The sequence below is a fragment of the Mesoplodon densirostris genome, chromosome 5 (assembly GCF_025265405.1).
Source record: "Mesoplodon densirostris isolate mMesDen1 chromosome 5, mMesDen1 primary haplotype, whole genome shotgun sequence".
Taxonomy (NCBI): Eukaryota; Metazoa; Chordata; class Mammalia; order Artiodactyla; family Ziphiidae; genus Mesoplodon; species Mesoplodon densirostris.
The window spans coordinates 60,697,614-60,723,723 of NC_082665.1; the positions used below are offsets into that span (position 1 = coordinate 60,697,614).

Genomic DNA, 26,110 nt, shown 5'->3' on the forward strand with positions numbered 1-26,110 from the left:
AAGGACTACTATTTAGCAAAGTGGGGACTAATTCTGCCTCTTATCTGCCAAACTGTATTATTTTTGGATTGTGTCTTCATACCTGTGCTGCTTTTTTGTAGGAGTCTCATTCTCTGTCATTTCTGGCATGGTTACAGTGATAGGAACCTACAAGGCATGGAAAGACATGTCAGAAAGTCTAAAGGCATTCTAGTATCTTGGAGAAACTGATTAATAGCAATTTGGTTTGAATACCAAGATGCTGAGAAATAAAAGTGACATCATGAAAAAGCACTGGATTAGGTGTTGTAGATAAGTATAAGAAGATAGGACAAAAATTATTATAACCAGCAGGTGGAGAACATGGTAAATGTCATATGTGAGGTATAGCCAGAAAGTGCTTGAGAAGATTGGAGGAGAGAAAGGTGATTATAGGTCTGGAAATCAAGAAAAGCCTAAAGGGGGTGTAGATTTGAGCAAGACCTGAAAAGACAGGTAAAACACACTTGTTGGGAGAGTATGTTCTTTGTTCATGATACTGTTTGTTCATGACACAAAATTTAAAACAATGGCCCTCCTCTCTGAACGCAGAAAAAACAAAAGTGACAAGTACACAAATATTTAATATTCCATACATGGAAGCAAGCATTCATTCATTTATTCATTCACTCATTTGCCAGGCTTCTTTCATTTCAAACTGCTAGAAGTCTTACACATTACCACTTGAGAATCATTAAAATCTGAGTTTGAGTGTGAAAATCCTATTTATATTTAAAATATCATGATACTAAATAATATATGTACAATATGGAAATATACACCTATGACAAAAAACCCTGAAAGCAAATACATTAAAATATTAATCACAGTTATATAAGGCCAGGAATATTATAGGTGACTTCTTTCTCTTTTCTGATTTTTAAGAATTTTGTAATGACAACTTTAATGCTTTTAAATCCCAGGGATTGACAACTTTTCAAAGGAGGTCTGTCAAGTTGGGATACCTGTTCTGATACACTGGAGGAGGTTGCAAGAGCAGTTTCCTATTTTCTCTTTAAGAAAAAAAGAAGGCAGCAAGTAAGGAACTGAAGTCAGCGTGAGTTTAAAATCTGGTTCTGCCATTTCCTAGCTGTGAGGTCCTGGGCAAGTTATGTAACGTCTTGGAACCTCTCAGATGCTTCATCTCGAAAGTGGATCATAATCACAGTATCTAGATTATTGGGCTGTTTCAAGAAAGGAATGATGAAATAATGCAGGGAGAGGACAACAGCATGGTGCCTAGCTGTAGTAAGAATTTAATCAACATTAGCCATGGATATTAATGAGGTATTTCAGGTTAAGCCTTTAGCTCTAGAAAGGAGGGGGAAGGGTCCTGGGAAAGAAGAAGTAGATGCAGACAAGGTGCTGACAGAAAAGTACTAACTGAAGCAGCCTGAGGAGAAATGTGTGCTCTAGACCCATTTCCAGCAGCTTATTCCACCTTCTCCCTAACATTTATGAAGGTCCAGATCAGCCTAAAAAACAAGTTCACATTAGATAACCAAAGAATGACAATGTGGGACACGTGAGTAAATAAATCAATCCCTGTCACCTTTCTCACCCAAGGGCTTGCAGAATTTCTTCACTTTTGATTCCTGGCTTCCAACGCCTCCCGTTTGTGATCCAAATCTATCATCTTCTGCCAGAAGATGGTCTATAAGTTGTGTTTTCTTCTTACTACACAAGAGAAAAATCAGTGAATGTTTATAGGTTTCCATTAGCAGCGTGGAAAACAAGGACTAGCAACCTAGAGCAGGCAGGCAGATTTTCCATGGCATACAAATGATCCTGAATTCTCCCCACCTCTCAAAAGTTAATAAACCTGGTTGCTTTCAAAAGTCACTTCCCCGTGGGTTATGAGTGCTCCACCCTGCACAAAGATGGTAGCACAGCAGCCATTGGACAGTCTCCAGAAGGTGATTCTCCCCTTTCTCATGCATGCTCAGTTTTCCTTGCCCTCCGCTGTCCTCAATTCTAAAATTATCTTTCCTTCAATCTCCTACTTCCCCATTCTCGTGGGAATGACTGAAAACTTACTCAAGGACCTACCACTAAGGCACCAGGAAGACAGCCCTCAGATCTGCGCATTGTCTGTGCTCTTAAAAAATGCAAATATGGGGGGGGGGGCGGAATTTCCTGGTGATCCAGTGGTTAGGACTCGGCGCTTTCACTGCCAGGGCCTGGGTTCAGTCCCTGGTTGAGGAACGAAGAGCCCACAAGCCTTGCAGCATGGCCAAAAAAAAAAAAAAGCAGATATATGGGGGCTTCATCCCAGACAAATGAGAAGTGCTAGGTAGGGCCCAGGAATCTGTATTTTCAACAAGGTCTCTGGGTGATTTTTTTTTTCTTTTTCTTTTCTTCTTTTTTTTTTGGACAAACTTAGCTCCTCTTTAGGGCAATATTTCCTAAACATTCCTGATAATCTGAAGGTACTAGTTTAAAAATACAGATTCTCAGCCCATCCCAGACCCACTGAATCAGTCTCTAAGGAAGGAATTCAAATCTCTGAGGGAGGGACCTGAAATTTAATGAGTGCCCCCAGGTGGTTCTTATCAGGACAATTTGAAAGCACAGGCAGATATCTTGGTGAAATTTCAGGGACCTGACCAATACTCTACTGTAGGAGAGATTATTTGTGATGTGGTATGAGAGTTGACCTGATAATTTTACCTATAAACCAGTAAGGTCAGATTTGCCTCATACCCACATGAGTCAGCATTTGGTCATTAATATCACAGTTCCAGTTGTTCCCCTGTAGCCCTTTTGCAAGTTTGCAGATTCATGTTACAATTAAGATACATGAAGTAAAAGTTTTAATTTTTTTTAACATCTAGAATCTTAAAGTAAATGACACTAGAGGCTTATCACATAAGTAAACACATTCAATAAACTTCACTGTGGTGAAAGCCAGTAGTTTACTGAAAGAGGAATATAACAGCAAATCAAAATGATCCAGTTTACCAAGTGTCACTATAAATATCCATCTCAAAGCACATTTTAACCAATTCAATTAATCTAATTCAGTGCAAAATTATTTCCATGTCCATTACCTCCTGATATTAAAATTGCATTCCTGACACTAAAAAAGAACATTTACTGGAATGAAGAACTATATAATATTGTCATAAATCCTTGTCCACTTATTAATTAACCTACTAATAAGGAAATGGCACTTTTAATACAATATTTATGTAACTAAATACAAATATACCCTTTAAAATATTTAAGGTGCCATGAATTTTTGAAAATTGTCAGAATGTTACATTAGTAATCTATGGATTACTATTTTTCACGGTAAGAAAGAATTATTTCTGAAATCGGTCAAACCCAGTGGTTCTCAAAGTGTGGCCTTCAGATCACCTGCATCAAAATTACATCTTTTAAAACTTCTTCCCCCTCAGGGTAAAGCTTACATATTAGTCAAATGCACAGCTTTTAGTGTAACATTCAGAGAGTTCTGACAAATGCATACACCTGTGTGACACAACCCCTAGCAAGCTATGGAACATTATTATCATCAGAGAAAGTTCTCTCATGACCCTTCCTACTCAGGGCCTTCCCCCTACTCCCAGAGAGGTGACCAGCCTTCTCATTTTTTTCACCACAGAGCTTTATAATGTATTAACTGAGAATGCTGTTTCAAACTTTTACTCAACATGTTGTTAAAATTCATTTGTAGTTTGTTCCTCTTTACTCCTGAGTACGAATATATAATTGTGTGTGAATTTATAACCCAATTTGTTCATTCATTTTTCTGTTCACGGACACCTGGATTGTTTCCATGTTTTGGCTACTATGAATAAAGCTGCTACCCAAGAACACTGTTGCGTAAGTCTCTTTGTGGATATAGTCTTTCATTTCTCTTGGTAAATACCTACAAGTATAATTGTTTATCACGTCCCCTTAAGTTCCACTCCTAGGTATCTACCCAAGAGATGTCACACTTTCTCCAGAGTGGTAGTACCATTTTACACCGCCCGCGATGTAGAAGAATTGCTGGTTGCTCCACAGCCTCACCAGTACTGGGTTTTGTCAGCCTGTTAATTTTAGCCATGCTGGTGAGTATACAGCGGTATCATGACTAATGATATTGAATGCTTTTTTTTTCTTTCTGCGTCATGCAGCTTGCGGCACCTCAGTTCCCCAACCAGGGATCCAGCCCATGCCCCCTGTAGTGGAAGCGTAGAGTCTGAACCACTGGACTGCCACGAATTCCCTTGAATGCTTTTTATGTGCCTATTAAGACCATTTGTAGATCTTCTTTTGTCTGTTCATATCTTTAACCAGTTTTTTAATTGGACTGTTTATCTTTTTATTATTGATTTATAGGAAGTCTTTATATATTCTGAGTTATTAACTGACATATCTTCTGGACACCTGTCCTTTGTCTGAAATATATTTTGCAAATACTTTCTCCTATTACATGGCTTGCCTATGCTTTTTCTTATTTTCTTTTTTTCTCTCTTCAAGTTCATTGATTCTCTGATTTGAATTGATTTTTTGGCTCCACCTCAGGGCACATGGGACCTTAGTTTCCCACCCAGGGATGGAACCTGTGCCCCCTGCACAGGAAGCAAGGAGTCTTAACCACTAGACTGCCAGGGAAGTCCCTGCCTATGCATTTTCTTAAATGTGCCTTTTGGTGAGCAAAAGTTCTTGATGAAAATATAACATCACTTTTTCTTGTCAATTTTTTCTTTTATGATTATTTCTTTTTGTATCCTGTCCAAAAAGACTTTACCCATCCCAAAGATATTCTCCTATGGTTGCTTCTAGAAAGTTTATAATTAATTATAAATTAATTACTAATTAATAATAATATTTAGGTCAATGATCCATATTATTTATGGCATGAGGTAGGGGTCAAAGTTCTTTGTTTTTCATACGGATATTTAATTGTTCCAACACCACTGCTTGAAAAGATTTCCTTTCTTCAATGGCATCTTTGTTAAAAGTCAAACGTCTGTAACAGTGCAGTTCCGTTTCTAGGCTCTCTATTCTGTTGCTCTCTATTCTGATCTATCCTTATATTATCACCACACAGTCTTGATTAAGCTTATGTTCAAAATATAGATTCCTACACCCCACCCCAGACCTAATGTATCAGAATCATGGGAGGGAGAGGTCCAGGAATACGCAGTTCTAACAAGCTTCCTAGTTGATTCTTATACACCCCAAAGTTAGAAAGTATTACATTACTTTAACACTCCTTCTTCTAAAACTGATACAAATTGGTGAGCTTACAAATTAGGGTCCACTTGAAAAGACCAGTGAACTTGGATTTAGGAAACCTGAGCTCTGTCTCAGATTTGCTACTCAATAGCTATAGTCCATTTTATTTACCATAACGCAGGGCCTAAGTTTTTTCATGTGTAAAAGAAGAGGGTAGGTCTAGACTCAACTGTTCAAGTATGGATTGAGTACGTACACTGCCTAGCAATTGCAGAAATAAAGATGAATACAGTCTAGATCAGGGCTTTCCAAAAAAGCTTTGTGCAGTGGAAAATCTACTTTCCATATGGTCACCACTAGTCACACGTGGCTATTAAGTGCTTGAAATGGGGCTAGTGAGACCATGGAATTAAATTTTTCATTTTATATATTCTTAAGTAATTTAAATAGCTACTTGTGGCTAGTGGCTACTGTACTGGACAACACAGGGAATGTAAAAAATAAGTTAAAAGGTGAAAGATGAATTAAAAGATAGGTTAATGAATGTCAGCTTCCTGGTTTTGGTATTGTCCTACAGTTATAAAAGATGTCACCTTTGGGTGAAGCGGGGTGAAGAGCACATGGACTCTTTGTACTGTGTTTGTATCTTCCTCTGAGTCTATAATTATTTTAAAAATAAAAAGTTTTTAAAAGCAAATTTAGGGAATTCCCTGGTGGTCCAGTGGTTAGGACCCTGCACATTCACTACTGAGGGCCGGGGGTGTGGAGGGCAGAAAGAGAACCTGGACCAGACTGTAAAGGAATTTTCTATGCCTAATGAATGTGTTCAGGTTTTATCTTAAAATCAGTGGTTCTTGACTAGCAATCCAAGAAACTAGCCTAGCACCACTGGTCTGAAGTAAAATGAAGTCCCCCGGTCTACAGTGAAGTAGAAAAAAGGACAATGCAATTAGGATATTTTTTCTTTTTTACTGGTAATATAACTTACGTACAGTAAGTCACTAACTTAAGTTCACTGCTCCATGCTTTTTTGCAGGCCACGGCAGTGAAAGCCCGTGATCCTAACCACTAGGCCACCAGGGAACTCCTCATGCATTTTTATACATGAATACAATCATGTAACCACCACTCTGATCAATATATAGAACATTACCAGCATCTCAAAAGGCTCTTTTGAGGTCACTGCCACTTAATTCCCTGGAGTTTCTTTTAAAAGTATATATTCAGGGATTTCCCTGGCAGTCCGGTGGTTAAGACTTCGCCTTGCGATGCAGGGGGTGCAGGCTCAATCCCTGGTCGGGGAGCTAAGATCCCACATGCCTGTGGCCAGAAAACCAAAACATAAAAGAGAAGCACTACTGTAACAAATTCAATAAAGACTTGAAAAATGGTCCATATCAAAAAAAAATATATATATATATATATGTATATTCAAAGAAGAATATATATTTCCAAAGAAGACATACAAATGACCAACAGGTATGTGAAAAGATGCTCAACATCTAATCATCAGGTAAATGCAAATCAAAACCACAAAGAGATCTCACTTCACACCTGTTAGAATGGCTATTATCAAAAAGTTGAAAGATAAGTGTCAGGTGAAGGTGTGGAGATAAGGGAACCCTCCTGCACTGTTGGTGGGAACATAAACTGGTACAGCCATTATGGAAAACAGCATGGAGGTTCCTCAAAAAATTAAAAATAGAACTACCATATGTTCCAGCATCACACTTCTGGGTATATATCCAAAGGAAATAAATCACTATCTCAAAGAAATATCTGTACTCCATTCATTGCAGCATCATCCACAGTAGCCAAGATATGGAAACAACCTAAGTGCCCACTGACAGATGAATGGGTTAAGAAAATACTGTACTATATGAATGTATTATTTTGTATATTGTATGTGATATATATATGTGTATGTATATATCATTCGGCCTTAAAAAAAGGGAAATCCTGACACTTGTAACAACATGGATCAGCCTGAAGGACATTATGCTAAATGAAATAAGCCAGACACAGACAAACAAACACTGTATGATCTCACTTATATGTGGAAACTAAAAGAGTCGAACTCACAGTAACAGAGGGTAAAATTGTTGTTACCAGGGGCCAGGGGGTGGAGGAAATGGTCGAAGTGTACAATCAGTTATACATTGAGAAAGTTCTGAAGGCCTAATGTACAGCATGGTGACTATAGTTAATATAAGGTATTGTATATTTGAAATTTGCTGAGAGAAAATCTTAATTGTTCTCACCACAAATGGTAGCTATGTGAGGTGACAGAGGTGTTAATTAGCTTGACTGTGGTAATCATTTCACAATGTATACTTATATCAAAGCATTATGTTATACACCTTAAATATATATAATTTTTATTTGTCAATCATACCTCAATAAAGCTGGAAAAAATATATGTATATATTCAGAAATGTGCTACTACCTCACACATTGCTGGTGGGAATGTGAAATGGTGTGGTCACTTTGGAAAACAGTCTGGCAGTTCCTCAAATAGTTAAACAGAGAGCTGCCATATAATCCAGCAATTCCACCTAGGTATATACCCAAGAGAATTGAAAATACATGCTCACACAAAAACTTGTACATGGATATTTGTAGCAGCAATGTTCATAATAGTTTAAGAGTTGGAACAAGCGAAATGTCCTCAAGTGACAAGTAAATAAAATGTGATATATCCACACAGTGGAATATTATTCAGCAATAAAAAGACATGAAGTACTGATACATGCTACCGCATGGGTGATCCTTTATATTATAAACATTAAATTAAATGAAAGAAGTCTGACACAAAATGTCACATATTGTGACCTTTATATATTCCATTTATAAGAAATGTCCATAACAGGTAAACCCATAGAGAAAGAAAGTGGTTGCCAGGGGTTGAAAAGGATGGGGAGTGAATGCTAATGAGGAAGGGGGGGGTCTTTGGGGGATGATGAAGTGTTCTAAAATTAGATAATGGTGATTGCTGCACAACTCCGTAAACATACTAAAAACCACTGAATTACTCTTTAAATGGTAAACTTCATGGTATGTGAATTAATCTCAATCAAGATCTTAAATTAAAAAAAACTGTTTGATAGAAGTCTCTGGGTAATTTGAAACTCTCCACCCATTCATCTTTTTCGTCACTTTGTACATCTGCTTTCTTTCAGCATATAATTTCAAAATTCTACTTAGTTACCAGTCACCCCCAATTTCCCTAATACAAGGAAAATGTGAAGCCACCAAAAAGTACTGGCATTTATTTAAGAGAAGAGTTAGTTTAACGTTCAGTGGCAAGTTGCATTTTCTTCCCATCGAGAAGCAAATTAGTGGTAAAGGTTAATTGTAATTGTGTCTTTAGATACTATGAAGAGAAAAACCTAATTCTTATAAAAATTCCAAGTTGGAATTAAAGTGTCTTAATTGAAAATATTTTATGGCACATTGCTTAAACATCATTTGTCCATGGGTTGAGAAAGATCTTTCTAATCTCTGTATTTGTCTTGCTGCTCTCTAACGCATTCCTAAGCATTTTACAATTACTTAAAATGTTTTAACAGTGGCTACGTAGATATGCAATTTTAAAATATGTTCCATCTTGAGAACGAAAAACGGAGCTGGAGGAATCAGGCTCCCTGACTTCAGACTATACTACAAAGCTACAGTAATGAAGACAGTATGGTACTGGCACAAAAACAGAAATATAGATCAATGGAACAGGAGAGAAAGCCCAGAGATAAACCCACGCACATATGGTCACCTTATCTTTGATAAAGGAGGCAGGAATGTACAGTGGAGAAAGGACAGCCTCTTCAATAAGTGGTGCTGGGAAAACTGAACAGGTACATGTAAAAGTATGAGATTAGATCACTCCCTAACACCATACACAAAAATAAGCTCAAAATGGATTAAAGACCTAAATGTAAGGCCAGACACTATCAAACTCTTAGAGGAAAACATAGGCAGAACACTCTATGACATAAATCACAGCAAGATCCTTTTTGACCCACCTCCTAGAGAAATGGAAATAAAAACAAAAATAAACAAATGGGACCTAATGAAACGTCAAAGCTTTTGCACAGCAAAGGAAACCATAAAAGAGACCAAAAGACAACCCTCAGAATGGGAAAAAATATTTGCAAATGAAGCAACTGACAAAGGATTAATCTCCAAAATTTACAAGCAGCTCATGCAGCTCAATAACAAAAAAACAAACAACCCAATCCAAAAATGGGCAGAAGACCTAAATAGACATTTCTCCAAAGAAGATATACAGACTGCCAAGAAACACATGAAAGAATGCTCAACATCATTAATCATTAGAGAAATGCAAATCAAAACTACAATGAGATATCATCTCACACCAGTCAGAATGGCCATCATCAAAAAATCTGCAAACAATAAATGCTGGAGAGGGTGTGGAGAAAAGGGAACACTCTTGCACTGCTGGTGGGAATGTGAATTGGTACAGCCACTATGGAGAACAGTATGGAGGTTCCTTAAAAAACTAAAAATAGAACTACCATATGACCCAGCAATCCCATTACTGGGCATATACCCTGAGAAAACCATAATTCAAAAAGAGTCATGTACCAAAATGTTCATTGCAGCTCTATTTACAATAGCCCGGAGATGGAAACAACCTAAGTGTCCATCATCGGATGAATGGATAAAGAAGATGTGGCACATATATACAATGGAATATTACTCAGCCATAAAATGAAACGAAATTGAGCTATTCGTAGTGAGGTGGATGGACCTAGAGTCTGTCATACAGAGTGAAGTAAGTCAGAAAGAGAAAGACAAATACTGTATGCTAACACATATATATGGAATTTAAGAAAAAAAATGTCATGAAGAACCTAGGGGTAAGACAGGAATAAAGACACAGACCTACTAGAGAATGGACTTGAGGATATGGGGAGGGGGAAGAGTAAGCTGTGACAAAGTGAGAGAGTGGCATGGGCATACATACACTACCAAACATAAAATAGATAGCTAGTGGGAAGCAGCCACATAGCACAGGGATATCAGCTTGGTGCTTTGTGACCACCTAGAGGGGTGGGATTGGGAGGGTGGGAGGGAGGGAGACGCAAAAGGGAAGAGATATGGGAACATATGTATATGTATAACTGATTCACTTTGTTATACAGCAGAAACTAACACACCATTGTAAAGCAATTATACTCCAATAAAGATTTAAAAATAAAATAAAATAAAATAATGGAAATCACCCAAACAGAATGCCAAAAAGAAAAACAAATTTTAAAAATGAGAATACTTTAATAGACCTCTAAGATAATATCAAGTATACCAAAATTCACATTATAGGGGTCCTGGAAGGAGAAGAGAGAGAGAAAATGGTTGAAAATGTATTTGATGAAATTATGGCTGAAAACTTCCCAAACCTGAAGAAACATACAACCTCCCAAGACTGAATAAGGAAGAAATAGACAATATGAACAGACTGATTACTAGTAGTGAAACTGAATTTGTTATTAAAAAATTCCCAGCAAACAAAAGTCCAGGACCAGACAGATTCACAGGTGAATTATACCAAAACATAGAGTATTACTTGGCCATAAAAAATGAAATGCTGCCATTTGCAGCAATGTGGATGGACCTAGAGGGTATTATGCTTAGTGAAATAAGTAAGTCAGAGAAAGACAAATACCCTAGGTTAGCACTTATGGTGTTATCTAAAAAATAAAACAAACAAATGTATATAACAAAATAGAAACAGACTCATAGATATAGAGAACAACTAGTGGTTACCAGTGGGGAGAGGGAAGGGGGAGGGACCAGAGAGGGATAGGGGATTAAGAGATACAAACTACTATTTATAGAATAAATAAGCAAAAAGGATATACTTACTGCACAGCAGAGAGAAATATAGCCATTATTTTGTAATAAGCTTAAATGGAGTATAATCTATAAAAATATTGAATCATTACTCTGTACACCTAAAACTAATATTGTAAATCAACTATACTTCAATCAAAATATCTTTATATACACACATGCACGCACACACATGCTTTTAGAAATACATGGTTGAAACAAAAATTATAACCCTACCTGTTTATGTGCCACTCAATGTATATACAGGAAATACTTAAGCCAATTATATTTGACAAGCACAGGAGTAAAGGAACCTATATGGATATAAGAGTTTCTACACTTCACTTGAAATGGTAGAGGTGATATGGGTAGACTGTGATAGGTTATCTCTCATTCTCTCTCTCTCTATCTGTATATATATATGACAAAAAAAATGTTCCATTTCTTTATGAGATCTATAATAAATCCTTAGTCCTCTCCAATCAAAATGATTTACACTACTGAACTAGAATATGATCCATGGAAATTACAACGCAATTAAGCATTAATTCCTGGTCTGGGTCACAGTCATTAAAATGTTAGGCCATAGGCAATGCTATGTTCTGTTTTTTTACTTAAGGTGGGCATTTCTCCATGTCATTCAAAATTGTGATTACAGCATTTATGTTTAGTTTCTTGGATATACGTACGCTATCATCTTATTTAGTGCTGTGAGGCAGCTTTGATCTCTGTATTTTGCTAGATGGGCTACTATTTGCATTTATCTTCTCCAGCATTTTAGGTTAATAACCTCCTACCTGGTCTACGGGGTTCAATTCGTTAAATCTTGAAATCTGGCATATATGTATTAATAGTGGGAATAGCACAGGGGTGCTTTTCATACCCAAAAGAATCCTTCCTCTATGCATGTGGTTTCAGCAGCTGCTTTCCATCTTGGTGGGAACTTGAGGAGCTGTTTATGAGTGTGCTGTGTTGTCTTCTGCTTTCTGTAACTGCTATCAGAAGTTCTAATTTTCTCTGCCGTTAAAGAAATATTACGTCCTTTAACAATGTCTGTTGGCTCCCACAATCATGTTGGGTGCAATTAGTCATGGAGTTTTCATAAATGCCAACCTTGAGATGCTATGACATATATAAGAATATGAAATGAAGTCCTGCTTTTACTGGGCGGTTGAGTGAAACTATATCTCAAGAAAAAGAAATAAGCCAAGGGCATGGTAATTTGCTGAATGCAGTTTTAAATTTTTATTTTTAAGCTACACAAGCAACCTGTTTGTATAAAAAATGTTTTTATTGAGATATAACTGACATATAACATTAGTTTCAGGTATACAACATAATGATTTGATATTTGCATATATTGCAAAATGCTCACCACAATAAGTCTAGTTGACATCCATCACCACACATAGTTACAAAATTTTTTTCTTGTGATGAGAAGTTTTAACATCTACTCTCTTAGCAACTTCCAAATATTCAATACAGTATTATTTTATTTTTAAAATTTATTTATTTATTTATTCTTTTTTTTTTTTTTTTTTTGTGGTAGGTGGGTCTCTCACTGTTGTGGCCTCTCCCGCCGCGGAGCACAGGCTCCGGACGTGCAGGCTCAGCGGCCGTGGCTCATGGGCCCAGCCGCTCCGCGGCATGTGGGATCTTCCCGGACCGGGGCACGAACCCGTATCCCCCGCATCAGCAGACGGACGCTCAACCACTGCGCCACCAGGGAAGCCCCTACAGTATTATTTTAAAAATCATTTTTGAAGAGTCTAGAAATGTATAAAGTTAAATGGAAAAGTTATTTAGCTCTATAACTGCACTCTTCAGGAATAACCACTGTAAACAGTTCGGCATTTTTCAGACCTTTTCCTTGCTCTTGCCCATACAAACTACAAATATTGATACTTCTGGCTCAGAAACTATATCATAATTAAATTCAAAGAGAATTCCATGCTTTAAAGCTTTTTTTTTTTAATTCAGTTGCAAAAATAATCCTTGCTCTTTGTAAAAATTTTAAACAGCACAGATGTATATGAAGTACCAGTGCCCTTCTGCTCTTAACAGTCTGGTGGTATCAATTCCAGGTATTTTTCCTATGTATGTCCAAGCAATTATTTATGTACATATGAGTAACTGTTATAGTGAAAGAGCAGGACACATAAAATGCAAATAGTATAAAATATCTTCCAGTCCCAGTTCAAATCTCCTCTGTTGGGTGATCCTGCTCCTTGGATAAAATTTAGGGCAGATCCCATGACTCTACTGGTCACAATTACATAATAAAAATCCTCTAGTCATTTCTAGTCACAAAATAATCCATTGAGAATGTATCAGTACAGTCCCTTTAATGGAGGTAATGCCTCCCGCCACACAATCTCTTGCACTCTCCCCACCTGCCTTCTGCCTCTGTCCTTACAGCTCCAGTCTCTTTCTGCTGAGGTGCCCTTGCCCCTGTCAGGAAGGCCTGTAGCACAGTGCCCAGACCAGCTCCCTCCTGACATAATGTGGACCCACACCTGGTCCACAGAAACACATACCTCTTTAATGCAACAACTCCTAGAAATTTACCGCAAGTAAGTATGTGGCAGAGACATTTACTCAAGGATATTCAAGTAACAAAAGACACGGAAATGCTCATCAAAAGGAGACTGATTAAATATGTCACAGTATCATGTTGAACCCCTGAAACTGCCCATATGCGATATTTTCTGCCTCTAGAAACTACAATTTCAGACGGATCAACCTAATAGCTCCACCCATACAATGTAGTTATATGTACTGATAATCAATTTTATTTATTTATCTATTTATTTATTTACCTATTTATTTGTTATGGGCTGTATTGTATCTCCCTCAGATTCACATGTTGAAGTCCTAATGCCCAATACTTCAGCATGTGACTGTATTTGAGGATAGGATCTTTAAAGAGGTAATTAAGTTAAAATGGGGTCATTAGGGCAGGCCCTAATCCAAGATGACTGGTGTCCTTATAAGAAAAGGAGACTAGAATGCAGACCACACAGACATAGGGAGGACCACGTGAGGAGAAAGCAACCATCTACAAGCCAAGGAGAGGCTCCAGAAGAAATTAAACCTGCTGACACCTTAATCTTGGATTTTGAGCCTCAAGAACTTTAAGAAAATTGATTTTTCTTGTTTAAGCTATCCAGCCTGTGTATTTTGTTATGGCAGCCCTAGCAAATAAGTAAATAAATAAATAAATAAATAAATATTGATAAATAAATAAATGTTACAAGTAAACTTGTATATAATACCTATCCTTTGGGATGGGGAGGAGAACATATGTTAATAAATGATGCACAGAATTTCTCTGGAAGGACTGCCTTTGAGGAAGGGAAATGGGGGACACAGTACACAGGAGACCTAGTGTATATCTTCAAATGCAATTTTAATTTTTGCCACACGTATGCATTATGAATTAATTTTTTGTCTTTCTAATAAATGCATTTAAGGCTATAATATTTCCTCAAGGTACAACTTTGTCCACAGCCCATAAATTTTGATAGGTAATATTTTCAAGTTATTAATTTCTAAATAGTATACAGTTTCACTTAAATATTATTTTTTAAATGCTATACTGAAAATCAAAAAAATAAACATTACCCCTAACCACATCCCTTTTTTCAAGGAGGAAAATCAAAGTCCCCATTACCACCTATTCATTCTACACTCTCCCAGTTGGTAATCAATTTGACATCAATTTTCTTGATCTTTCTACAGAGTTATTTACATATATGTATTATCACATGCACAACTTTTTTAATAAAAATTAAATCATGCTCTATGTCACTCTGAAATCTGCTTTATTTTTACTTAGAAATACATTATGGACATCTTTCCAGTAAGTACATATCAATTTAACTTACTCTTTTTAATACCTGCATAGCATTGTGTAACATGGATGAGTCATCATTTATTTAGCTGTTACCCATTGATGAATACTCTTTATCCCTCTTTCTTTTTTATTTATTTTATTTTATTTAAAAAAAAATTTTTTTTTTTTTAATTTTTATTGGGGTATAGTTGACTTACAATGTTGTTATCCCTCTTGCTTTTTTACTTCTGGGTTTTGTTTTGTTTTGTTTGCTATTAAAAACAATGCTGACAAAAAACGGGTACAATCAACATCTTTTAAATTTTTCAGTCCAAAGCAACACAAAATATCTTATTATTGCTTAACTTGCATCTCGAGGACTAATGAAGCTGAATACCCTTTCACATATTATAAATCATTTATATTTCTTTTTTCCATGATTTGCTTGTTTTTATTACCTTGACTTTTTCTTCCTTGTAATTTCAACTTTTATATCCTCTTCAAACTTAGGTAAAGTAAACTTTCCAAGAAGTTATATTTCTTCTTTTTTGGTTCCACATTTGTTAAGAGTGTGTGGTGTGTGTGTGTGTTCTCACAGAGAGAGAGAGAGAGAACTATTTCCTTGCATTACAACTGGCAATAAAAAGTTTTCAATTTTCAGAATTTGAGATTTTCTGTGTAGCCCTGTTACATGATATATTTTTGTTAAGTGTTATATGAGTATTTGAGAAGAGTGTGTATTTTTAGCTCCTTAGGTATAAATTTTTATCAACTATTTTAAATTAAATGTTTGTTGCCTGGAATTAAATTTTGATAACAAATTACTATGCATTTACTTCCATTCAACATTTGCCTGGAGTATGTATGTGTGTATTTTATTTTCAACCTTTCTGCATTATTTTGTTTATATTTGTCTAAAATAACACAAATCTGGAGATTTGTTTCTACATAATTTAAGAGCTTTTTAAAAAAATGAGAATGTATTACAGTCACATTTATTGTAACTATTGCTACATTTGGTCATATTTTGCTTTTTTTCTCTTCCCTCCTCCACTAAGTTTTTACTTTTCCTTGGCTGGCTTTTTGTTTATTTTCCTCAATATCTTCTTTCCTTCTATATCTATTCTATTCATAAATATACTTAACAATTTTAAGAAGCATACTGTAGTGGACATTTGTTAGACATTTTCTCCTCTCCACTCCATGAACTTCCCCAATTCTCACTTAGGTATGTACCCATCCCCAGCACAGCCCTTGTGCTTCAGTAGTAGGCCTTGGCAGGTCTTGGCAAATGGTTTTTTTTCTGACAACAGTGACTGGTCTCTGACCTATCCAATCAAAGCAAAGCTCAGAACTTTTCTTTGATGATGTGGGTAGCTGTGCCCTTTCTCTCTCCAATTTAAAGAGAAAGCAGGTAATTCTAAATACTGAACTTGCAGACATCTTGCAAAAGAGGGAAGCCAGTCTGAGGATGAAACTGACACACAAAGAAAAGCAAAGCTGAGAGGATAAAGCTGACAGAAAAGTAATCACATATCAATAACTTAAGATATACTAATATTAAATTTAAACAAATTTTCTTCCTATTAAAAACAGTATCTATGGTCTCCTCTTCTACCACTACAGAAGTTTTAACACACTCTAATTCTTACCCACCAAATGCCCACCATCTCCCCTCTGCCAAAGACTTACTGAAATTGTACAGAATTTTAGTTCTAGAATATTAGTTCTCCTCCTAGATATATATGTCATGTCCAACAGCTCATAGTTTCCTTCTTTGTTCTTTTGTACCACATTTTGGAAGAACTCCTTGGTCTGATCTTCTAGTTCATTAATTCAGTCATCTATTACAACCATACTGCTATTCAGCCTATTAAAGTTTTTATTTCAGAAAACATGTTTTCAATTTCCAAAAACTGTCTTGTTCTTTTTCATAGAACCCCATTGTTATTTTATGGAAATTATATCCCCTAAAACCTTTCAGGATTTTTTTGAATAACAAATATTATCTTTTATCTATTATATTCAATTTGTTTTCTCAAAAATCAATTCCTCTGTTTGTTCAGCTTGGTATCCCTCTTTCACCCTCTTGATTTTCCTTAAATATTTAGTTAGTCTTAGTTAATAGAACTGATAGCTAAAGTTGGTTTCCCCAGCACAGTGGTTCTCAACTCTGGATGCACTGTAGAAATCATCTTTAAAAAAAAAAAAAGAAAGAAAGAAAAGCTCCCTAGGTGCTTTTAATGGGCATGCACCACTAACAACCACTGCTTTAATATATGTGAATATCACTCTTCTCCCCATCATGCAAGTGTATGCTGATTATGAGAGTGCTGGCTCTCCAGAGTATCATGCAGAGATGGAGAGGAGCAGCTAGATGGGTAACTTCTGAAGGAAGGAGCCCTACAGTCACAGGGGCAATTAGAAGTTCTCTGAGGTATAACCCTGATTCTCTCTCTGGCCCTCAAGCCCAAGATGGAGATACACCCAATTTATATAAATAAGTTCTAGTAGCTTAGCCCGAGAGTAAACACTGTAATTAGCTATTCTAATTAGGCCTAGTACAGTTGTTCTAAAATCCAGTAACTAATTACCTTTTGACCATTGTTATCATCTGAATATTTGCATTCCACTCCCCCAAATTCATATGCTGAAATCCTAATCCCTAAGGTGACAGTATTAAGAGGTGGGACCTTTAGGAGATGATTAGGTCATGAGGGCAGAGCCCTCATGAATGGGATTGGTGCCCTTATAAAACAAGGCCCAGAGAAGTCACTTGCCCCTTCCACCTTGTGAGGATGCAGCAAGAAGTAGGCCGTTTTTTATTTAGAAGAAGGCCTAACTCAGAAGAAGGCCTTCACCAGAATCCAACCATGCTGGCACCCTGATCTGGACTCCCAGCCTCCAGAACTGTGAGAAATAAATTTCAGCTGTTTATAAGCCACCCAGTCTATGGTATTTTGTTATAACAACCAAAATGGACTAAGATAACCAACCTCAATTTTTCAAAGTCTCTGAGAATTGGGGTTTTCCACAATTGTGTTGGCAAAACTCACTTTTCTAGTGTTTCTGCTTTAAGCCTGTATCAGGTTGCAGATTTCTCAATGCTATAAGGTTTGTCATCAACCTGCTCCTATATGCTTTTCATTTCTCCTAAAGTCCTCAATGTTTTTCATCTTTAGATGACACCTTTCCCAGCTTTTCAACACTAATAAGGATGTGTCCTTATTCTCCCATTTTCTTATTCTTGTTATTTAACTGGATTTTTTCATTATACAAATAAAACACCCTTATATTAAACTACTCCAATCATTCTGAAGGATTTAAGTTGTAAAAGTAGTAGTCTTCTCCACCAACTGTCCTCCTCAAATTTCCTATTAACACTTGTTAGTACTTTCTCACTTTTTGGCACTGTAAGATGCTCCAGACTCATCTTGTGACATATATCCTATTGTTTCTCTGGAGAAGCCTGACTAATATAGTGGGTAATCAGTAAGGTGCAGGAGCTTTTTAAAGTTCCTCAAGTGACTCTGAGGCACGGCCACTGTAATCAGTAATACAGATTCTCTCAAGTTCCCCATATTCTTCACCTCACATTAATGAATGAATGGTAGAGTGGAATGAGACTAGCCTTTGATATCAGAGGATCAAATCTCAAAGTTGACATTTACTAGCTATTTGGTTTTAAAAGTAAGTATTCCTGGAAGTCTTAGCATCCTCACATTTAAAATTGGGAGATTAGGGCTTCCCTGGTGGCGCGGTGGTTGAGAGTCCGCCTGCCGATGCAAGGGACACGGGTTCGTGTCCCGGTCCGGGAAGATCCCACATGCCGCGGAGCGGCTGGGCCCGTGAGCCATGGCCGCTGAGCCTGCGCGTCCGGAGCCTGTGCTCCGCAACGGGAGAGGCCACAGCAGTGAGAGGCCCGCGTACCAGGGGGGAAAAAAAATTGGGAGATTATCACCAACCCCTCAAAGAACTCTTAGGAGTTTACATGATAATACGTTTAATGGATCAAGCGAAGTGTCTGGTATGTAGCAAGAGCTAAAGACACTTTACTTGCCTTTCTTCCATTTCCCCCCGAATTCACTGGGAAGATGAAGGTCATCTGGTTCACGTTCCTTAACTGGATCCTACATTTATGGTAACAGACCTCTGTCTATACATCTGTCCTTTCAGGCTACCAGAACAACCTAAAGCTAATTCCACCACCTGTGGAGAGAGATTCTATCCTTGATTCTTTCCTCTTTAGTACTATATTCCCTCCTTAACCATTTCTCTCTTGTTTCCAAAATACAGAGTTTCCTCATATTAAACTGGAATTTACTGCCTTTTCTGTCTATCATTCCGTTTCTTTCCTCCTTTTCTACGAAACGTCTCACCTTTCCTTCACTGGCCAGTCTCTTCTAAAAACCCCATGGCAGTACGCCTTCTGATTGCTCCTGCTAGCCAAAACTGCTTCCTTAGAGGTCAGGGACTATTCTTCACCAGGTCAAAGGTCTTCTCGTCTCTGCAGGATTTGAGGCTGCTGATCTCCACCTTTTCTTGAAATTCTCTCTCCCAGGCTGTCTTCCTCTCTCCAATTATGCATCATCTTTCTCTAACATGAATCCTTGTCTTTCTCTCACTTTGACTTCCAAGGCTGAATGCTTTTTTCTATTTGCTTTTTCCCTGCAAAGTTTCAAATTGTTTCTGTGTAAAAGCTGTTATGTTTTCTACAATAAAGCTACATTTCAACACTGATCTTGTTCCAAATCTTTGGTTAGGCAAAGCTCTCTTCAGAGCAATTCATTTCAAAACCAGTAAACAACAGTCTGTTTGCAACATGTCAAATGGCCTTGCCTCTTAAGAGACCTATTTCCAATTTCTCCATTTTATCAACGACACCAAAATTTTAACATGGCTTTAAACTCAAAAGTGACCTTCAGATCTTCTCACCGAATCCTATTAATTTGTTTCACAATGTTCTTCTCATGTTTGTTACTACCACCTTAGATGAGTCCCCATTTTACACAGGTCTGGCTCTTTTTTGCTCCCAGTCTCTTCCCTATTTTTCAATGGTTTTATACTCCAATGTCTCATTCATCTTTCCATTGCACTGTATCCCATCACATGCCTGTCCTGCTCCAGAATCTACAGTACCAGTTTCCAACATCTACTGTATCAAATCCAAACTCTTGGGTCCTACCTTTCATGACTCTACCTCACACTGACTTCTTTATTGCAGGGCTCACTCATCCATTTCTACCTAGTACAACACACAGAGGAGCAGGGTTATATAGCTGATCACATCATCTACTCTTCCCTCCTCCCCAATTCAGACAGATGTTTTCCTGTGCTCCTTATCAGCTAGTTTATTTTTTGCTAAATCTATGCTATTTTCCCACTGACACAACCTTTCCACTTTGCTCTGCTTATCCAAATCCTATTAACTCTTTAAAGCCCAGTGCAAAAAAAAAAAAAAAAAAAAAGCCCAGTGCAAATATGTCCTCTTCTATAAAACCTTCCCTAGGGCCTCCCTGGTGGCGCAAGTGGTTGAGAGTCCGCCTGCCGATGCAGGGGATACGGGTTCGTGCCCCGGTCTGGGAGGATCCCATATGCCGCGGAGCGGCTGGGCCCGTGAGCCATGGCCGCTGAGCCTGCGCGTCCGGAGCCTGCGCGTCCGGAGCCTGTGCTCCGCAACGGGGGAGGCCACAACAGTGAGAGGCCCGCATACCGCAAAAAAAAAAAAAAAAAAAACCTTCCCTAATATTTCCAGCTAACACTAAACCTTCTACCTTTGTTCTGGACTCTCTCACTGCCACTTCTTAGCAATTTTGTTACAAAAATATATCCTTTCTCTCATATATTATTAATCTCTCCTTCCCTATTAGTGCTTATACATCAAAATATATTATTCATTTTTTTCCTATTTAAAAGATTAAAAAATTTTTTTTCCCTTTTCTGAACTTGCCACAGATTCTAGACGTTCCTATTCTCTTCTCCCTTCCCACCATCAGGCTCCCTGAACAAGTAGTTTATACTCACTGTCCTTTCTTCCTCACTTCCCATTCACTCTTCAACTCCCTGTTACATGGCTTTTATTCCTAAAACTGTTTACATCAAGCTCACACATCAAGATCTCCACACTGACAGATCCTATGAACTCTGTAGGAAATATCTTGTTTTTGGCCTTCTGGCAATACCACGTCGCTCTTCCTTTGGACAGCTTCTCTGTCTGATTCCTGAGGTCTGATATGACTATCAAACATGGGCTCACCTCTGGGGTGGGCACAGGGCTGACCAACAAGACTCGGTGCACAAAGAGGAGAACTGGCTGAGGCTGAGTTAGCCCCACAGACCCATGTGATCCTAGAAGCTGCTTTCTCTGGTCTTCCCAAGGCTTCATTGTTCTACATTCCTTCACTTCCATGAACTTACCAGTATCTATCCATAAATCCCCCTTTTTTGCTTAAGTTAGCCAAAGACAATTTCTGCTGCTCTAACCAAAGAGAAATTAATCCTGCAAGTGGAGTAGAGGTAGAAGTGGTACCTCTCATGGTTACACTACAAATTTCTTCTCCCTGTCACCTTCACTATAGGCTTCTGCTGTTTAAGAAATTATAGTAGCTAAGGGGAGACTGCTTTTGCCAAGGGACCCAATAATGGCTTCACTAATTTGGAGGGAAGGCTGTCTGGGGCTCCTCATGCAGCCAGGTAATAGACAAAAGGGAAGTCACAAGGAGCATAGGTGGGAACTGGGAGAACCCTGGGGCACCTCTATTTACTAATACTAGCAGCAAAATTACCATACTGCTGCTACATTACACAGACAAGGTCTGCCAGGGCTCAGACCCCTCACGAATAAAAGTTTGCATGTCTGACTTCACACGTCTGACCCCAACGTCCATGCTCTTTAACATACCACTTTCTACCATGACAATCTACTTGTAGCTCCTTAATCAAGAAATGCCCTCTCTCATTTCCATGCCTCTGCACCTATCACTTTGTTTGGAATGCTCATATCAACTTTCCAACTGGGAACTCCTAATTATTCTCTTTGAAACTTTCTCTGATCCCTAGAGGTTAGTCCCAGACATCCTGACATAATACATACTCCACAGTATCTTAACAGGAAATACACTCTATATGCTTATTGGCCATTCCCACTAGACCGTAAGCTTCTAAATGGTAGACACCACAACTTCCATATTTGTATGGTCAACAAGTAGTATTCAGTATGGGAGTAATAAATGTCTATTGAAGGAATATCTGGTCTTTCTTAATTTTACATGGTATTAATGACTGCATCATCAATTTTGAGTACTTACGTTTAAATTAGCTAATGAATGTTGTGTTCAGTCCCTTATTTGATATGATGCTCTCCAATCCTCCCAATAAGTCTAAAAACTTCTTGAGAGCTCAGTCCACACCATTTACTACTTCTGTATTCTCTTTAGCACCTAAGAGTATTGGACACATGGTAAGCACTCAATAAATACTTGACGAACTGAATTAAAAACAGGATATTAGCACATTAATAGGAGCAACTTATTATGCCCTACTGATCTAATTAAAAGATCTGGACTTCTGAAGTAGTGCAATTGTACCCATATGGAAAATTTAATGAGAAAAAGAAAAATTATCTAATTGGACAGTTAACAGCTTTTCTCTTAGAGTTCCACAAATATTTTACAGATAACAAGAGTCGACTTCCAGAGCTCAGAATAAAAGACTCAAGGCATATATTTCCATACATATTGGAAGGATGATTACATGTTTAAGCGATCTATCATAACCATAATTACTTAAATTCCACTAATCCTTAATAAATCCATAATAGGAGTCTAGGACATAAAAATATTTAATAGTGAAATCAGTTAATGCCAAATCAACCTATGCTAAAGATGTATATGGTTATCTTTGCATAATACATAACACAACAGTCATTTACTCATTTCACAAACATTCTTTGAGTGCCTACTAATAAGTGCTATTTTAGGTCCCAGAAGTACAAAGATGAAGAGAACACAGTTGCTATGTTCACAGGGTTCTAGCTCCACAGGCTGCAATGGTATTTAAGAATATGAATCGTACCTCCTGGAGCTCTCAATGTGGATGCTCTAGGGGTAGCAAGCTCATGGAGAAGGTGGATAAACACATACTCAACGGCAATGTGATTAGTGTTAACACAGAAATAAGTACAAGCTGTTATGGGGCCACAGAAAATAATCAACCTACTGAAGAAGTCAGGAAAATACATGGAAGAAACTGACATCCATATATGAATTCAATGTGAGTTAAGGTGTGAGGAAGCTACGACGACAGAAACATCTGGGATGGAATCAAACCTGAAATTATGGTTGCAGGCAGAGTGGGGAGGTTTCAAAGCAAATCAATCCAACTCACAGCAAACTGTTGTAGAAGAGCGAAAAATAAAATACTCCTTGCTGTTAAGTTTGAGAATAATGAAACACATATACAAAAGAAGTTATAAATAAATTTATTAAAGAAAAAGAAAGTTAAGCCACCACATGATGTAACCACAAAGGGAGTCTTTTAAACAATATGTGGATTAAAAGTTCAAAGGGAGCCAGTCACTAAAGAGAAAGGGCTGTCCAGGAAAACCTTCATTAAAGTTTAGGGTTAGAACTGTTGTCACTGGGGAGAGGGCGCACAGGGAGGGGCATCCATATGCTAAGAAAGACCAATGTCATTAACAAAAGCAGGGATCTGAACTGCATATCTGTGGGACCACAAGGCGGCTCATGTTGGGAAGTAGTGGGGGGAAAGCTGGACACATGAGTGAAGGCCTAATTTAGAAGAGCCTAGAAGGCAAGCCTAGTAGATTGGACACTGTTCTAGACACATAGTAGTTCTCAACCCTGACTGCTGAATAGAAACACCTGGGGAGCTTTAAAAACTACACCTACAGCTGAGGTTAACCCCACATCAAAAGTAAGAGACTCTCTGGAGCTAGCAGTCTGGGCATTAAAATGTAAAAGTACATAAGATGATTCTACTGTATAGTCCAGACTGAGAACAACTGGGTTAGAGGATGAAAAGGTAAGACATGAAAGATATGGTTAAGACCCAAGCTTGATTCAGTCTCTGTTTATAAGCAACAATTTTGAGCTGATTGCCTGTTGAAGCCTATCTCCTAACTTGAGTTAAACATTCTCAGTTTTCTTATGTTTCTTTTCCCTTGTTGACAATGCTAAGGTCTGAAAATAGGAAAACAGCAGATCAATTTCTCTTACCTGCCTATTTCACTGACTGCACAGTCTGCAACTTTAGAATTTTATTTCCATGAAATTTTATTTAAAATTTAAAATTTAAAATTCTATGGAATTTTATTTATAGCATTTCAATCCTATGCTCCCCTGAAGCCCTGCAATGAGGTGCTTTTATTCCAAAGAATGTTCTAGGCTGCATGCATGTCTGGATTTTATAAAACTTCTTTTTTAAATATAGAGAGAATGTAATACCTATGTATAAAAAAGTCATACTGCTTAGATTAGAGCAAAACGTGAGATTAAGTTCTTCTTTACACTGTTCCTGAGACAGGATACTGTTCCTGGTTTCATTAGTGCAATGATTACAAAGTATTTTGCTTATTTTGTAACAATTACTTTTAAAGTACTTCACAAATAAAGGGAAACACCAAATGTATCCCATACAGCAACTCTGTACTACATTAAACACGCGTCCTGTGTAGGAGGAAAAAGTCATCAAAGTGATTAGAGTGCATGACAGCCTGTTGATCCTTCAAAAAGCAGGTTTGCTTGTTTGCTTGATTGCTTTTTAAGAAAAAGCAAAGGTACAAATATGCTTCAGAATCTATGTTACTTGCGGAAGGGTTTATTCAAGAAATCTGTACTTTGATAAGTAAGCAACTGTCTTTTTTCCGCAAACTTAAGTTAGCCACAACTGTCTAGTTTTGTGTGATGTTAGGTCAATATATCTACTTAATAGTAAAAACAGCATGAGAACGTAAGCTGGAAGTCATTATCTGGGATCCCACATATAGGTTTATGCATTCTCTTATCTCCAGATAAAGTTAATAAATTAGAAGGACCGTATCCCACTGTAACCGCAGTGGGGGGAGGGGGAAGGGGACAGCGGGTATGGGAGAATCGTTCCTATTCAGAAAGGAAATGAAAGGCTTCTAAAAAGAAGACGCAAGCCTAACTCTCCGACACAGGTGTCAGAGTTAAAAAGCAAGTCACAGGAGTCTGACCAGTGGGTCCGAAGGAAACTCGGAGGGCAAGGAAAGAAGAGGGAATGAAGGAAACAGGAAAAGGTGAAGGAGGCGGGCAAAGGCCATCCGGTATGAACCTGAATGCCCAGCTCTTTATGCACCCGGGGCAGCGTGGAGCCCTTCTCGCCCCGCGCGCATGTCGGGGGTCGGGACGCAGCGCGAGCCCCCCACGGGCCTGGCACCAGGGGACGCGGGGTGCCGGGAGGTCGGGGAGAAGAGGGGTGCGCGCACCTTCGGCGCTCGTGCCCCACTAGGCTCCGCACGCAGGGGTCCCCAGGAAGAAGACACACTTTGAGCAGCCCTTGCCTCCGGGAGCGGGGAAGGGGTGGGTGGAGCAGAGCCCGGAGCCGCCCCCCGGAGCCGCCCCCGCAGCCCCGGCCCCCGCCCCCCGCCCCGGCTGTCAGCGGCCCCCTCCAGCAGTCACTCACCCCGGGGCTGCGTGGGCTCGGCCGCGGCGGCGGCGGCGACCCCAGCCTGGGTCATGATCCCAAGCGGGTTCCACAGGGTTGTCCGACCACCCGGGCGAATCTCTCAGTCTGCGGCCGCCGCTTGCTCCTCTGGGGCTGGGGGAGCGCGGGCCCAGGCCCTCCTCTCCCCCCGCCCCCGCCGCCTCTTCCTGCGGCCACTGCCGCAGCTGCGAGCCCGAGCCTTCAAGGCCGGAGACCCGGCGGCAGCACGGCCTCAACTTTCCCAGCCCCCCTCCCCCCGCCCCTTCCCACCCCTCCTCCCGCCCCTCCCGCGGCCGCCGCTCGGCTCGCGAACAGCCTATCCTGGGTGCACCGCGGTCCCGCCTCTGCCACTCACGGCACCAATCCGACCCCGGGGAGACTGCAGTGGTAGCCGATCAGAACCCGAGACGCCGTTGCGCTCTGCTAGAGGGCGGGAGGAGGTGGAGGGAAAAGTGAAGAGTGAACGGGCCTCTGGCGGCCCAATGAGGAGGGCCGGGGGGCGGAGGTGTGCAAGTTGGGTTGAAGGAACAGGAAATATTCTTAAAGGTA

General features: G+C 38.9%; 1 protein-coding gene across 3 annotated transcripts in view; it reads right to left on the minus strand.

Moving 5' to 3' along the window:
* The window catches only part of USF3 (upstream transcription factor family member 3), a 47,608-nt gene extending 21,816 nt beyond the window's left edge, over positions 1–25,792 (minus strand). Inside the window, exons 1-3 of one of the 3 annotated variants that reach the window (XM_060098949.1) lie at positions 25,541–25,792; positions 1,580–1,695; positions 83–147 (exon numbers count right to left, since the gene is read on the minus strand). In XM_060098949.1, the coding sequence (XP_059954932.1) occupies positions 83–129 (47 nt within the window). In that variant the 5' untranslated portion in view covers positions 130–147; positions 1,580–1,695; positions 25,541–25,792. Of the gene's footprint in view, positions 1–82; positions 148–1,570; positions 1,696–19,254; positions 19,315–25,540 lie in introns of those variants that run through there. The other 2 variants (XM_060098950.1, XM_060098951.1) reach the window with 2 other exon arrangements.
* Between the last annotated feature and the right edge of the window lie 318 nt (positions 25,793–26,110).